Source organism: Heptranchias perlo, chromosome 22 (assembly GCF_035084215.1).
Source record: "Heptranchias perlo isolate sHepPer1 chromosome 22, sHepPer1.hap1, whole genome shotgun sequence".
Taxonomy (NCBI): domain Eukaryota; kingdom Metazoa; phylum Chordata; class Chondrichthyes; order Hexanchiformes; family Hexanchidae; genus Heptranchias; species Heptranchias perlo.
In genome coordinates this window covers 16,390,515-16,407,691 of record NC_090346.1, presented here as the reverse complement: position 1 = coordinate 16,407,691, position 17,177 = coordinate 16,390,515, and the positions used below count along the sequence as shown (strand labels likewise).

Here is a 17,177-nt window from a genome sequence, read left to right as displayed (position 1 = left end):
CTGCTTTTTGTGGACAGGACATAACCGGGCAATTTCAGATCGTAACCACTGCTCCCATTTTTTCGGATAGCGGGTGCTGGTAATGGTTCTGCTGTTGCCATTTACAGCTCCTCTAGACCCATCTTTTGTTTCTTTACTTGTCCCATTACCACCCTCCTTGCCTTGCACCATCATCCCTTCTGCCATTTAATCACTCCTGCCCTCCACCCTATCAGAGACCTTCCCTTTTGTTCTTTCCTCCCCCCTTTCTCTGGCTTTGTACTTGTTTAAAAACTGTTAAATCTTCAACATCTTCCAGTTCCGACGAAACGTTAACTCTGTTTCTTTCTTCACAGATACGGCCTTACTTGCTGATTATTTCCAGCATTTTCTGTTATATTTCTCATTGTCCAGAATCAGTCATAGAAACAGGAGGAGGCCTTTCAGCCCCTTGAGCCTGTTCCGCCATTCAATCAGATCATGGCTGATCTGTACCTCAACTCTATTTTCCCACCTTTGCTCCATATCCTTTGATACCCAACAAAAATCTATCGATCTCAGTCTTGAAAGCTCCAATTGTCCCCCAGCATCCACAGCCTTTTGGGGGAGAGAGTTCTGCCACTCTAAGCTCAATATCACTCGTAGAGCTCGTCTGACCACTAAATCCCAGCTCCTGAATCAGACGACTTTCTTTAGAAGTGGTGGAAAGTCCAGAAGGGGGGGGAAGGGAGGAGTTTTTGTTTTGTTCACAGTCCTCGTCAGCAGAGACGTGCCGTGTGATGTGCCCTTCCAGCTACTCCAGGGAGGTCACTGGGCGGGAAGAGCTACTCTGTGCCATAGCAAGGGGGCCACTCGTTTTAAAGGGGCCTGCAACTTTAGCCTGAAGCAAGTCGTGAGCTTTCCCAAGGACCGACAGTTCTGGATCAGCTCCCAGTGTGTCAATAATTCAAGGAATTAAAAAAGTATATTTTTTAGCTATCTATATTATCCCATGCCCTCTAACCCCACTGCACCTAAGGATTACACGTGGACTTGACTAATAGTTACAAGTCTCGCACAGAATCCGCATTTCCTGTGAGTGTCACACTTACTTCCTGTCACACTTATTTCCTGTCACATTCAAACGCCACACTTCCCCTCACCATGAGCAACATTGCGGGAGATCCAGAAGTAAATATACTTTTTTTTAATATAATACAATCACTGGGAAAGTGCTTCAAATTAAAAAGTGCCTCCCTCCCCAATTGGTGCAGTGCCCAAGGCGCCCGTTTATTACCTGTCCGCAGTCTGGACTGCCATCCGCCCAGTCACCATCTCAGTTTGCTCGATGAATAACAGTGAACAATCAAAGTCTTTTATAATTTTTAATTAAATATATTTTGATGGAAACACATGACCAGATTTATTTTTGGGCTTTATTGAATGGAGAATCACAGCTGACCCCAACTCCCCCCCCCCCCGCCCCTCCCAACACTGGCTTATATCCTGGGACACCCCACTGGCTGTGTACAGATTATGGCCCTGAGGATCCCCAATTCCGCTGTGCCTTGACGGAGAGGGTCTTGCGTCCAATGACCCCGTGGGTCAGGGCCATTTCCACGAAGTGGGTGGGTCGGCCCCACCAGTAGTGGCACAGCTGGGGGAGAAAACTGGCAAACGGATGCCAGTCTCCTGCCACACCGGGCGGCAAAGACATTATTTATTTTTCTGATGAAACCCCACCCTTTTCCAAAGAGGCGGGATCCTTATGGCGGCCAATCAGGAAGTGACCGGCTGCCTTAAGGAGAGTCGGGTCCTTTCAACGTGTAGTGAGTGGGAGAGAAGATTAATCAGGAAGGACCAGTTAGCTGGGACCACATCTGGGTTTTAAATGCCTGTCGATTATAGGGGGAAGCGGAGTGTGGAGGAGGTGAGGAGATCCACACCCTAATCCCTGGGAAAACTGTTAGAGTCGGAGATGAGGTTTAATTTCAAAAGTGAGAGGACGTAAGGAGCAGGAGAGCATGCAGAATGGGGGGAGGATTTAGAACTGAGGAAGAACAAGAAAAGCAAGTTCTGAGGGTGCAGACCAGGGAGTATTAATTGAATAGAGTGGGACAAGGGTGGTTGAGAGTTGGAGGCCAGAGGTGAGAGAGGGATCTTCTATTTGATGACGAACAAGCATTATCTTGGATGCTGTGCAAGAGTGTGGGAGGCTAAAACCAGCAGGGACCACTCTTACCTGTAAACAAGTCCGCTCAATACCATGGAGAGCTTCGGCCCGACGACTGCCACCACACACGGAGCAATGAGGTTAGAAGCGGAAAACACTCCATAGACAATAGCGAGGCTGGCAAATAAACACAAGAAAATGTGGTGTCAGACACCCTATCTACCCTATCATGGACTCTCCATAGGAAGAGGTTTCTTATTGAAACACAAGTGCGGTGTTCTGCACACCTTTAGGGTTATACATTGGACAGTCAACGCCTGGTGTCCGTTGCTCATGAGAATGATTACAATTGGCATTGGGACAACAGGCAAGGTAATCTTACTGCCCAATGGAACTGAGTAGCATTCTGCAGCTCAGGGTTACATTCTGCAATCTTAACTCGCACCAAGTCTCATTCACCCATTACCCCTGTGCTCGCTGACCTACATTGGCTCCCAGTCCGGGAACGCCTCAAATTTAAAATTTTCATCCTTGTGTTCAAATCCCTCCATGGCCTCGCCCCCTCCCTATATCTGTAACCTCCTCCAGCCCTACAACCCTCTGAGATCTCTGCGCTCCTCCAATTCTGGCCCCTTGTTCATTCCCGACTTTCTTCGCCTCATCATTGGTGGTTGCGCTTTCAGCTCCGGAATTCCCTTCCTAAACTTTTCCGCCTCTCTTTCATCCTTTAAGACGCTTCTTAAAATCTACCTCTTTGACCAAGCTTTTCGTTACCTGTCCTAATGTCCCTTATGTGGTTCGGTGTCAAATTTTGTCTTATTACGTTATTGTGAAGCGCCTTGGGACATTTTACTAAGTTAAAGGTGCTATATAAATGCAAGTTGTTGCTGCAATGGGTGTGTTAGGCCCACTGTCAAAGTTAACAGGGTCTAGTGATGTCGCGAACAGAAAATCATTTTCTTCGGGGTGGGAGGGGGGTCATTAATGTTCACCCCAGTCTCACCATTTGACCCCACACGCAGAGAAGTCCCCTGTTGTGGGCAAGGCTCGAGGCTGAAATCTGGGTCCACGGATTGACCGCAGTAGGGACAACACCGGGAAAAGGGAGGACCGCGTGGCACACCAGGATTAATGCCCACCAAAGCTAGCGCAGTGCGAACTCCCAACCCAAAAATACATCCCGTAACTTGCTGGGATGGCAGCGCTATGTCCAGGGGCAGCCGTGGGAAAAATCCAACTCCGCACATGGACTTCCTTGTACCCAGATCCAGGAGTGGAGATTGCCAGCTGTGGAACATCACACTGAACCACGCTCTGCATAGGTGCCCGATGTCAGGAACACTCGCGGCCAGTCAGTGAGACACGCCGGGGGACGTCGCTCCACATGAAGCGTTGTAAAAGGAATCAACCAGTAGGAGGAGCCGGACCCTCTGGTACCTGTTGTAACCGCTGCCGGAGAAGCTGGTGTTGGTCAAACTCCTTATTACCGTTTGCTGCAAAAGAGGAACATTGAAAGGATTCACGTTTTTACATCTCTCAGAAACATCCCCCAATGAATTACTTTGAAGAGCAGTCACACTATTGTTGTACAGTCACGCACGATAGCTATTCTGCACACAGCAAGATCCCACAAACAGCAATGACATGAGTTCATCTGTTTATTTGTGGTGTTGGTTGATGAAGGAATGTTGAGCCAGGACACTGGGAGAATTCCCCTTCCAATAGGGATCTTTTACATCCACCCAAACTGACAGATGGGGCCTCAGTTTAATGTTATAGTTATGAGGAGAGACCTAAGATACTGGGACTATTTCCACTGGAGCAGAAAAGGCTAAGAGGAGATTTAATAAAGGATTTTTAAAAATTATTAAGGGTTTTGATAGAGTGAATAGCGAAAGACTATTTTCTCTGGTTGGGAGTCTGTGACAAGGGATCATCAATTTAAAATGATCACTAAGAGAATGAGGAGGGAGGTTAGGGGAAATTTCTTTACACAGAGGGTTGTTCGAACTTGGAATGTTTTGTCACAGGGAGTGGTTGAGGCAGAGACCATTGCATCTTTTAAGGGAAAAATTGGATAAATATTTGAGCAGAGGCAGATACAGGGCTATGGGGAGAGAGCAGGGCAGTGGGACTAGTTTTGGATTGATACTGGGCTATGGGGGGAGAGCGGGGCAGTGAGACTAGTTTTGGATTGATACTGGGCTATGGGGGGAGAGCGGGGCAGTGGGACTAGTTTTGGGATTGCTCTAGCAAAGAGCCAGCACAGACATAATGGGCCGAATGGTCTGCTTCTGTGCTGTAAACATATTATGGTTCTGAACAGAGAGTTTCATTGATAAAGCTGTGCTCTATGACTCCTGTTCAAGTGATGTCATGATCACGGGTTGGTGGGAGATAAATTGATTTGAAGATTAGAGTTTCTGTTTGTGCCCAGTCCCCGGGATCACATGCTGTGAGTCGATGAGTAAATATCAACCACAGCCAGTTATTTCTGCCTCTCCTGCTTTGGCCTGTTTTTCCTCTCTGCGGTTTTCTGCCCTCCTCTCCAGCTGACCCCTTGCTGTCGCTCCTCCAATACTTCATCAAAGTGGCCAGTGAGTGTGGGCAGACTATTTGACTGTGGAGGGCATCATATCCAAGTCTGATTCTGTCTTCAACCAACATCCCAAACATGTGCACTTTCCCGAAGTGGTCACTGGATAATGATTGAGGGCAGTGAGACTGAGTGTATCATCCTCATCACCCCTTGCCCAAACTCTGATACAATGCAACTTAATCCCAGTACGCTGTGACTGTAGCCCTGGGACACGGCAAGCTATTTCAATCTTTACTTTAGCTGATACAGTGCCACTTTAACCATGACCAAAACAGTGCCACTTTAACCATGACTTTAACCAATACAGTGCCACTTTAACCGTGACTTTAACCAATACAGTGCCACTTTAACCATGACTTTAACCAATACAGTGCCACTTTAACCGTGACTTTAACCAATACAGTGCCACTTTAACCGTGACTTTAACCAATACAGTGCCACTTTAACCATGACTTTAACCAATACAGTGCCACTTTAACTGATACATTGTTACTTCATTTTAAACTGTAGATTGCTACTTTAACTGGCACATTACTTTAAAGCATATATTGTTCCTTTAACGCATATACCGTTTGTTTAATTCAAATATTGTTACTTTAACAATTACTTTGTTATTTTAGCTCATGCCCTGTAACTTTAACCCACATCTCAGTATTCTAACCTGGACCCTGTTAATTCTAACCTATGTTTTTGTTACTCTAACATACACTCTAAATCCTAGCCTGTTACTCCAATTCATATTCTGGTATCTTAACCTGTCACCTGTTAATTGTAAACAATTTTACAACACCAAGTTATAGTCCAGCAATTTGCTGGACTATAACTTGGTGTTGTAAAATTGTTTACAATTGTCAACCCCAGTCCATCACCGGCATCTCCACATCATGTCACCTGTTATTCTAACCCTAACTCTATTACTCTAACCCTGGATCCTGTGTCAGTAATACTCGCCGCCGTTACACTTTATTAAACTGATTAAAACTCACCTCTATGTTCCCGCAGGTGCTGAACGCGGTGAAGATGAGCATAAAGCCCAGTCCGAGGAGGTAAATGTTGATAATCCTGCGATCGGCCATTCAGACAGTGAGCGTCCGGAGCACGGACAGAGCTGCCTGAGCTGTCAGTCAATCAGACAGGGAGGGGTGGGGCGTCCGCTGTCAATCAGACAGGGAGGGGCGGGACGCCTGCTGTCAATCAGACAGGGAGGGGCGGGACGCCTGCTGTCAATCAGACAGGGAGGGCGGGGCTCTGTTGTTCATTATACAGTGTGGTCGGAGCTTAAGCAAGGTGCTAAAGCCTGGGTTTGCGGGCTGTCAATCACCTGCTCCCTTTTGATTCCTTTCCCACTTCCCAACAAGGGGAGGGGTCACTGGATAGTGATCAGGAGCAGGAACCCTGGCTGACTTCCCCTCCCCAGCCCAGAAACCTGAGACCAGCAAACTCAGCACAGACAGGATGTGACCATGTGCTGACCACACCGGCTTTACCCACCGAGCCACCTGCAGCACTCCAGAAGAATCATAAAATCTTACAGCACAGAAGGAGGCCATTCAGCCCATCATGCCTGTGCCGGCTCTTTGAAAGAAGAAAGAAAGAGTTGCATTTATATCACACTTTTCATGACCTCAGGACGTCCCAAAGCGCTTTACAGCCAATGAAGTTTTTTTTGTAGTCACTTTTGTAATGTAGAGCTATGTAATGTAATGAAAGTGCTATTCAATTAGTCCCACTTCCCCACTCTTTCCCCATAGCCCTGCAAGAAGTAAAATCAGAATATGCAATGACAAGGGCAATTCCTGAGGTAACAGGAAGTGATCTTTCCACTGATTCCCTGCCTCATTCAGATTATTGTTTCTCAAACCACAAGCGGAAGAGACAATGAGTGAGGGAGACAGATGAGGAACTAGGGGAGACGGGTGAGTAGGAGAAGACACAGGTAAAGAGTGGAGGGGAGACAGGGGGTAAGTGGGGGGCATAGATAATGAATGTGGTCAGATAGATAATGACTGGGAGAAGAAAGAAGTGTGGGGGAGGCCAGTGATGTGTGGGGGAGACTGACAGAGAGTGGGTATAAAAGGCCTCACTCTTCCCTATTTCTTTCACCTCCCCCAGCCCGACACACATAGGATGATACCTGAACTGAGAGGAAAAATTGAGCTGGCTGGAGCTCTTTTCTCCAGAAAAGAGAAGTCTGAGGGGTGTTCTGAAAAAGGCCTTTAAGATTATGAAAGGGTTTGATAGGGTAGACATGGAGATGATCTTTCCACTTGTGGGGGGAGGACCAGAACTAGGGGCCATAGTTATAAGATAGTCACTAATAAATCCAATAGGGAATTCAGGAGAAACTTCTTTACCCAGAGAGTGATTGGAATATGGAACTCGCTACCACAAGGTGTGGTTGAGGTGAATAGCAAAGATGCATTTAAGGGGAAGCTAGATAAACACATGAGGGAGAAAGGAATAGAAGGATATGCTGACAGGGTGAGATGAAGTAGGGAGGGAGGAGGCTCATGTGGAGCATAAATAAAACCGGACGGAACACCCGGCATCGGACCACTAGGCACCAGACACGACAAAGGCAAACCAAGCCCAGTCGACCCTGCAAAGTCCTCCTCACTAACATCTGGGGACTTGTTCCAAAATTGCGAGAGCTGTCCCACAGACTAGTCAAGCAACAGCCTGACATAGCCACACTCACAGAATCATACCTTTCAGCCAACGTCCCAGACTCTTCCATCACCATCCCTGGGTATGTCCTGTCCCACCGCCAGGACAGACCGACCAGAGATGGCGGTACAGTGATATACAGTCAGGAGGGAGTGACCCTGGGAGTTCTCAACATTGACTCTGGACCCCATGAAATCTCATGGCATCAGGTCAGACATGGGCAAGGAAACCCCCTGCTGATTACCACCTACCGCCCTCCCTCAGCTGATGAATCGGTCCTCCTCCATGTTGACGACCATTTGGAGGAAGCACTGAGGGTAGCAAGGGCACAGAATATACTCTGGGTGGGGGACTTCACTGTCCATCACCAAGAGTGGCTCAGTAGCACCACTACTGACCGAGCTGGCCGAGTTCTGAAGGACATAGCTGCCAGACTGGGCCTACAGCAGGTGATGAGCGAACGAACACGAGGGAAAAACTTACTTGACCTCGTCCTCACCAATCTATCTGTCACAAATGCATCTGTCCATTACAATATTGGTAGGAATGACCACCGCACAGTCCTCGTGGAGACGAAGTCCCATCTTTGCACTGAAGACACCGTTCAACGTGTTGTGTGGCACTATCACCGTGCTAAATGGGATAGATTCACAACAGATCTAGCAGCTCAAAACTGGGCATCCATGAGGCGCTGTGGGCCACCAGCAGCAGCAGAATTGTATTCCAGCACAATCTGTAACCTCATGGCCTGGCATATTCCTCACTCTACCATTACCAACAAGCCAGGGGATCAACCCTGGTTCAATGAGGAGTGTAGAAGAGCATGCCAGGAGCAGCACCAGGCATACCTCAAAATGAGGTGCCAACCTGATGAAGCTACAACTCAGGACTACATGCATGCTAAACAGCGGAAGCAACATGCTGTAGATAGCGCTAAGCGATTCCACAATCAACGGATCAGATCAAAGCCTTGCAGTCCTGCCACATCCAGTTGTGAATGGTGGTGGACAATCAGACAACTAATGGGAGGAGGAGGCTCTGTAAACATCCCCATCCTCAATGATGGCAGAGTCCAGCACGTGAGTGCAAAAGACAAGGATGAAATGTTTGCAACCATCTTCAGCCAGAAGTGCCGAGTGGATGATCCATCTCAGCCTCCTCCCAATATCCCCACCATCACAGAAGCCAGTCTTCAGCCAATTCGATTCACTCCACGTGATATCAAGAAACGGCTGAGTGCACTGGATACAGCAAAGGCTATGGGCCCCGACAACATCCCAGCTGTAGTGCTGAAGACTTGTGCTCCAGAACTAGCTGCGCCTCTAGCCAAGCTGTTCCAGTACAGCTACAACACTGGCATCTACCTGACAATGTGGAAAATTGCCCAGGTATGTCCTGTCCACAAAAAACAGGACAAATCCAATCCGGCCAAATTACTGCACAATCAGCCTACTCTCAATCATCAGCAAAGTGATGGAAGGTGTCATCGACAGTGCTATCAAGCGGCATTTACTCACCAATAACCTGCTCACCGATGCTCAGTTTGGGTTCCGCCAGGACCACTCGGCTCCAAACCTCATTACAGCCTTGGTCCAAACATGGACAAAAGAGCTGAATTCCAGAGGTGAGGTGAGAATGACTGCCCTTGACATCAAGGCAGCATTTGACCGAGTGTAGCACCAAGGAGCCTCAGTAAAATTGAAGTCAATGGGAATCAGGGGGAAAACTCTCCAGTGGCTGGAGTCATACCTAGCACAAAGGAAGATGGTAGTGGTTGTTGGAGGCCAATCATCTCAGCCCCAGGACATTGCTGCAGGAGTTCCTCAGTGCAGTGTCCTCGGCCCAACCATCTTCAGCTGCTTCATCAATGACCTTCTCTCCATCATAAGGTCAGAAATGGGGATGTTCGCTGATGATTGCACAGTGTTCAGTTCCATTCGCAACACCTCAGATAATAAAGCAGTCCGTGCCCACATGCAGCAAGACCTGGACAACATCCAGCCTTGGGCTGATAAGTGGTAAGTAACATTCACGCCAGACAAGTGCCAGGCAATGACCATCTCCAACAATGATGTGGAGATGCCGGTGATGGACTGGGGTGGACAAATGTAAGGAATCTTACAACACCAGGTTATAGTCCAACAAATTTATTTTAAAATCACAAGCTTTCGGAGATTATCCCCTTCATCAGGTGAATGAGTGAAAAGGTTCTCAAATCGCATATCTTATACTAGGCTGGGACAGCATCACACCAATCAAAAGGTGTCGTTGTTATTCAAACAGGCCAGTCACGGAGAACAGCACGTCCCAGTACACTGGATATACATTGTGTCAATTACACAGACAGACAGAAAGAAACCCAAATGGCAGAGAGAGAGAGGGAATATTAAAAACATAATTTTTTTCCCCTTTTTGCTGGTGGGGTTACGTGTAGCGTGACATGAACCCAAGATCCCAGTTGAGGTCGTCCTCATGGGTGCGGAACTTGGCTATCAACTTCTGCTCGACGATTTTGCGTTGTCGTGTGTCTCGAAGGCCGCCTTGGAGAACGCTTACCCGAAGATCGGTGGCTGAATGTCCTTGACTGCTAAAGTGTTCCCCGACTGGGAGGGAACCCTCCTGTCTGGCGATTGTTGCGCGGTGTCCGTTCATCCGTTGTCGCAGTGTCTGCATGGTCTCGCCAATGTACCATGCTCTGGGGCATCCTTTCCTGCAACGTATGAGGTAGACAACGTTGGCCGAGTCACAGGAGTATGAACCATGTACCTGGTGGGTGGTGTCCTCTCGTGTGATGGTGGTATCCGTGTCGATGATCTGGCATGTCTTGCAGAGGTTGCCGTGGCAGGGTTGTGTGGTGTCGTGGACGCTGTTCTCCTGAAAACTGGGTAACTTGCTGCGAACGATGGTCTGTTTGAGGTTGGGTGGCTGTTTAAAGGCGAGTAGTGGAGGCGTGGGGATGGCCTTAGCGAGGTGTTCGTCGTCATCGATGACATGTTGAAGGCTGCGGAGAGCATGGTGTAGTTTCTCCGCTCCGGGGAAGTACTGGACGACGAAGGGTACTCTGTTGGTTGCGTCCTGTGTTTGTCTTCTGAGGAGGTCTATGCGATTCTTCGCTGTGGCCCGTCGGAACTGTCGATCGACAAGTCGAGCGTCATATCCCGTTCTTACGAGGGCGTCTTTCAGCGTCTGTAGGTGTCCATCGCATTCCTCCTCGTCTGAGCAGATCCTGTGTATTCGTAGGGCCTGTCCATAGGGGATGGCCTCTTTGACGTGGTTAGGGTGGAAGCTGGAAAAGTGGAGCATCGTTGTCCGTGGGCTTGATGGAGATTTGTGTGTCCAAGAAAGAAACCGATTCTGAGGAGTAGTCCATGGTGAGTTTGATGGTGGGATGGAACTTGTTGATGTTATCGTGTAGTCTCTTCAGTGATTCTTCGCCGTGGGTCCATAGGAAGAAAATGTCGACGATGTATCTGGTGTATAGCGTTGGTTGGAACGTCCTGTGCAGTGAAGAAGTCGTGCTCGAACTTGTGCATGAAAATGTTGGCGTATTTTTTAATATTCCCTCTCTCTCTCTGCCATTTGGGTTTCTTTCTGTCTGTCTGTAATTGACACAATGTATATCCAGTGTACTGGGACGTGCTGTTCTCCGTGACTGGCCTGTTTGAATAACAACGACACCTTTTGATTGGTGTGATGCTGTCCCAGCCTAGTATAAGATATGCGATTTGAGAACCTTTTCACTCATTCACCTGACGAAGGGGATAATCTCCGAAAGCTTGTGATTTTAAAATAAATTTGTTGGACTATAACCTGGTGTTGTAAGATTCCTTACATCTCCAACAAGAGAGAGTCTAACCACCTCCCCTTGACATTCAATGGCATTACCATCGCCGAATCCCCCACCATCAACATCTTGGGGGTCACCATTGACCAGAAACTGAACTGGACCAGCCATATAAATACTGTGGCTACAAGAGCAGGTCAGAGGCTGGGTATTCTGCAGTGAGTGACTCACCTCCTGACTCCCCAAAGCCTTTCCACCATCTACAAGGCACAAGTCAGGAGTGTGATGGAATACTCTCCACTTGCTTGGATGAGTGCAGCTCCAACAACACTCAAGAAACTTGACACCATCCAGGACAAAGCAGCCCGCTTGATTGGCACCCCATCCACCACCCTAAACATTCAATCCCTTCACCACCGGCGCACTGTGGCTGCAGTGTACACCATCCACAGGATGCACTGCAGCAACTCGCCAAGGCTTCTTCGACAGCACCTCCCAAACCCGCGACCTCTACCACCTAGAAGGATAAGGGCAGCAGGCACATGGGAACAACACCACCCGCACGTTCCCCTCCAAGTCACACATCGTCCCAACTTGGAAATATATTGCCGTTCCTTCATTGTCGCTGGGTTAAAATCCTGGAACTCCCTTCCTAACAGCACTGTGGGAGAACCTTCACCACACGGACTGCGGCGGTTCAAGAAGGCGGCTCACCACCACCTTCTCAAGGGCAATTAGGGATGGGCAATAAATGCTGGCCTAGGCAGCAACGCCTACATCCCATGGGTGGAATGGCCTGTTTCTGTGCTGTACTTTCTATATAATTCTATGTACATCCTACTCCCGAACTCTCCATTCCTCTGACTCTGGCCTTCTGTGTATCATACCCCCCTTCACCCCATCATTGGCAGCTGTGCCTTCAGCCGATTAGGCCCACGCTCTGGAACTCCCACCCTAAACTTCTCCACCTCCCTCTCCTCTTTGAGACTGCTCTTGAAACCCATCCCTTCGAATATAAGAACATAAGAAACAGGAACAGGAGTAGGCCATACGGCCCCTCGAGCCTGCTCCGCCATTCAATAAGGTCATGACTGATCTTCGACCTCAACTCCACTTTCCTGTCTGATCCCCATATCCCTCGATTCCCCTAGAGTCCAAAAATCTATCAATCTCAGACTTGAACATATTTAATGACTCAGCATCCACAGCCCTTTGGGGTAGAGAATTTCAAAGATTCACAACCCTCTGAATGAAGAAAGGCCCCCTCATCTCAGTCTTAAATGGCCGACCCCTTATCCTGAGACTGTCACCCCTAGTTCTAGACACTCCAGCCAGGGGAAACAGCCTCTCAGCATCTACTCTGTCAAGCCCCCTCAGAATCTTGTATGTTTAAGCCCATTCTATTCAACCTTTCCTCATAGGACAACCCTCTCATCCCAGGAAGCAATCTAGTGAATCTTTGTTGCACTGCCTCTAAGGCAAGTGTATCCTTCCTTAGATAAGGAGACCAAAACTGTACGCAGTACTCCAGGTGAGGTCTCACCATAGAATCATAGAAAATTTACGGCACAGAAGGAGGCCGTTCGGCCCATCATGTCCGTGCTGGCCGAAATTGAGCCACCCAGCCTAATCTCACTTTCCAGCACTTGATCTGTAGCCTTGTAGGTGACAGCACTTCAGGTGCATATCCAGGTACTTTTTAAATGCTTTGAGGGTTTCTGCCTCTACCACCCTTTCAGGCAGTGAGTTCCAGACCCTCACCACCCTCTGGGTGAAAAAAATGTTTCCTCTGCTCCCCTCTAATCCTTCTACCAATTACTTTAAATCTATGCCCCCTGGTTATTGATCTCTCTGCTAAAGGAAATAGGTCCTTCCTATCCACTCCATCTAAGCCCCTCATAATTTTGTACACCTCAATTAAATCACCCCCTCAGCCTCATCTGTTCCAAAGGGATCAACCCCAGCCTATCCAATCTTTCCTCATAGCTAAAATTCTCCAGTCCTAGCAACATCCTCGTAAATCTCCTCTGTACCCTGTCTAGTGCGATTATATCCTTCCTGTAATGTGGTGACCAGAACTGTACACAGTACTCAAGCTATGGCCTAACCAGTGTTTTATACAGTTCCAGCATAACCTCTCAGCTCTTATATTCTATGCCTCGGTTAATAAAGGAAAGTATTCCATATGCCTTCTTAACCACCTAATCTACCTGTCCTGCCCCCTTCAGGGATCTGTGGACATGCACTCTAAGGTCCCTCACTTCCTCTACACCTTTCATAGAAACATAGAAAATAGGAGCAGGGGTAGGCCATTCAATATGATCATGGCTGATCCTCTATCTCAATACCATATCCCCACTCTCTCCCCATACCTCTTGATGCCTTCTGTGTCTAGAAATCTATCTATCTCCTTCTTAAATATATTCAGTGACTTGGCCTCCACAGCCTTCTGTGGTAGAGAATTCCACAGTTCACCACCCTCTGAGTGAAGAAATTTCTCCTCATCTCAATCCTAAATGTCCTACCCTGTATCCTGAGACTGTGACCCCCCTCGTTCTGGACCCCCCAGCCAGGGGGAACATCCTCCCTGCAACCAGTCTAGCCCTGTCAGAATTTTATATGTTTCAATGAGATTCCCTCTCATTCTTCTAAACTCGAGTGAATACAGGTGTAGTCGACCCACTCTCTCCTCATACGACAGTCCTGTGATCCCAGCAATCAGTCTAGTGAACCTTCGCTGCACTCCCTCTAAGACAAGTATATCCTTTCTTAGGTAAGGAGACCAAAACTGCACACAATACTCCACGTTTGGTCTTACCAAGGCCCTGTATAACTGCAGTAAGACACCCTTGCTCCTGTACTCAAATCCTTTTGCCCATCTGACCAGTCCATTGATATCTTCCTGCAGTCTACAGCTTTCGTCCTCACTATCAACCACACAGCCAATTTTTGTATCATCTGCAAACTTCTTAATCATGCCCCCTACATTCAAGTCCAAATCATTAATATATATCACAAAAAGCAAGAGACCTAGTACTGAGCCTTGCGGAACCCCACTGGGGTCACAGTCACAAAAACACCTGTCGACCATTACCCTTTGCTTCCTGCCACTGAGCCAATTTTGGATCCAACTTGCCACTTTCCCTTGGATCCCATGGGCTTGTACTTTTTTGACCAGTCTGCCATGTGGCACCTTGTCAAAAGCCTTACTAAAATCCATGTACACTGTATCAAACGCACCACACTCATTGACTCTCCTTGTTACCTCCTCAAAAAATTCAATCAAGTTAGTCAGACACGACCTTCCCTTAACAAATCCATGCTGACTGTTCTTGATTAGTCCGTGCCTTTCTAAGTGACGGTTTATCCTGTCCCTCAGAATTGATTCCAATAATTTGCCCACCACTGAGGTTAGACTGACTGGCCTGTAATTACTCGGTCTATCCCTCACTCCCTTTTTAAACAAGGCACATCAAAGCCCTGTACAATTGTAGTGAGACTTCCTAACTCTTGTACTCCAACCCCCTTGCAATAAACGCCAACATGCCATTTGCCTTCCTAATTGCTTGCTGTACCTGCATGCTAACTTTTTGAGTTTCTTGTACAAGGACACCCAAATCTCTCTGGATACCAACATTTAATAGTTTCTCACCATCTAAAAAATGTTCTGCTTTCCCATTCTTCCTATCAAAGTGAATAACCTCACATTTCCCTGCAATATACTCCATCTGCCATCTTCTTGCCCACTCACTTAACCCTTTGCACATTCTTTGCATCCTCCTCACAGCTTACTTTCTCACCTAGCTTTGTATTGTCAGCAAACTTGGATACATTACACTTGATCCTTTCATCCGAGTCATTGGTATAGATTGTAAATATCTGAGGCCCAAGCACTGATCCTTGCAGAACTCCACTAGTAATAACCTGCTAACCTGAAAATGATCCATTTATCCCTACTCTCTGTTTTCTGTCCATTAACCAATCCTCTATTCATGCTAATATATTACCCCCAACCCCATGAACCCTAATCTTGTGTAACAACCTTTTATGTGGCACCTTATCAAATGCCTTTTGAAAATCCAAATATACTACATCCACTGGTTCCCCTTTATTCACCCTGCTAGTCACATCCTCAAAAAACTCTAATAAATTTGTCAAACCCGATTTCCGTTTCATAAAACCACATTGACTCTGCCTAATTATATTATGATTTTCTAAGTGCCCTGTTCCCACATCCTTAATAATGGATTCCAGCATTTTCCCAGTGACTGATGTCAGGCTAACAGGCCTGTAGTTCCCTGTTTTCTCTCTCCCTCCTTTCTTGAATAGTAGTGTTACATTTGCTACCTTCCAATCCGCTGGGACCGTTATAGAATCTAGGGAATTTTGGAAGATCACAACCAAAGCATCCGCTATCTCTGCAGTCACCTCTTTTAGAACCTTAGTGTGTAGGCCATCAGGTCCAGGGGATTTGTCGGCTTTTTGTCCCATTAGTTTCTCCAGTACTGATATTAATTACTTTAAGTTCCTCACTCTCATTAGCCCCTTGGTACCTCACTATTTCTGGTATGTTTTTTGTGTCTTCTACTGTTAAGACAGATACAAAATATTTGTTTAACGTCTCTGCCATTTCCTTATTCCCCATTATAATTTCTCCTGTCTCAGCCTCTAAGGGACCAACGTTTACTTTTACTACTCTCTTCCTTTTTACATACTTGTAGAAATCTCTTTCTTTCGCCCACCGTCCATTTTTTCCTTATCCCTCTGTGAAGTGCTATGGGTCATTTTTTTTACATTATAGGCACTATATAAATGGAATGTGTTGTTACAAAAATTAACTAAAATGCATAATTTTTAAAATAAAAATTCGACATTTTCCAGGCAGTGTTTCCCAGATGCCCCACTCACTTAGAAAAGCAGCACTAATTTTGTGCCTTCAGCATTTGGAATTCCCCTCAGGCTTTCATGTACTCATGTACTGATATACTGATTGGTTTAGATGAAGAGAGGTGTGAAGAAGCTCGTATGTAGCATAAACGTCAGCAAAGACCATTTGGGCTGAATGGCCTCTTTCTGTGCTGTAGACACTATGTAATTCTATGTATTTTATTCCCTCCAGTACAAGTGAAGGAATGTTTTGTATTCCGACTGTTTAAGATACATTATTTGGTGCAACTACTGATTTTCACGAGTCATAGGATTACTAACAGGCCTCTTCTTGAGTTCTCAGCTTTTGGGGCCTATGACTGATTTTTTTGAAAGCAGTTACTAGTTTTCTGCTATGTAGAGTCTCCCTTTGTTGGAATACCCAGTGTCTGGTCAGTGCCTATCTGGGATCTACATGTGCTGGATCATGGGTTCTGTGCCAGTACTGAGCCAAGAGTCTGCAATGGTTACTCAGTATATACAGGAACAGAACTCATCTCACATGATTTCCAGAAAAAGTAGGAAATGGGTAATAATCCTTAATGAAATGAGAATGACTGCTGATTCCAGTGGCAGCAATCTTCAAATTGAAGAAAGACTTGCATTTATATAGTGCCTTTCACAACATCAGGACATCCCAAAGCGCTTTACAGCCAATGAAGTATTTTTTAAGTGTAGTCACTGTTGTGATGTTGGAAACACGGCAGCCAATTTGTGAGCAAGATCCCACAAACAGCAATGTGATAATGATCAGATAATCTGTTGCCTCAGGGATAAATATCGGTCAGGACACTGGGGAGAACCCCCCTGCTCTTCTTCAAAATAGTGCATGGTAACTTTTACGTCCACCTGAGAGGGCAGACAAGCCATGGTTTAATATCTAATCCAAAAGACGGCACCTCTGACAGTGCAGCACTACTTCAGTACTGCACTAGGAGTGTCAGCCTGGATTATGTGCTCAAATAGAATCACAGAATCATAGAACGGTTATAGCACAGAAGGAGGCCTTTCAGCCCATCGAGCCTGCACCGGCTTTTTGTAAGAGCAATCCAGTTAGTCCCACTCCCCTG

At 46.8% G+C, this 17,177-nt stretch overlaps 1 protein-coding gene across 1 annotated transcript in view; it reads right to left on the bottom strand.

The window, feature by feature from the left end:
* The window catches only part of LOC137340874 (UNC93-like protein MFSD11), a 29,960-nt gene extending 24,125 nt beyond the window's left edge, over positions 1-5,835 (bottom strand). Inside the window, exons 1-3 of the mRNA XM_068003679.1 lie at positions 5,717-5,835; positions 3,569-3,624; positions 2,201-2,308 (exon numbers count right to left, since the gene is read on the bottom strand). Coding sequence (XP_067859780.1) covers positions 2,201-2,308; positions 3,569-3,624; positions 5,717-5,806 — 254 coding nt within the window. The 5' untranslated portion in view covers positions 5,807-5,835. The remainder of the gene's footprint in view (positions 1-2,200; positions 2,309-3,568; positions 3,625-5,716) is intronic.
* Between the last annotated feature and the right edge of the window lie 11,342 nt (positions 5,836-17,177).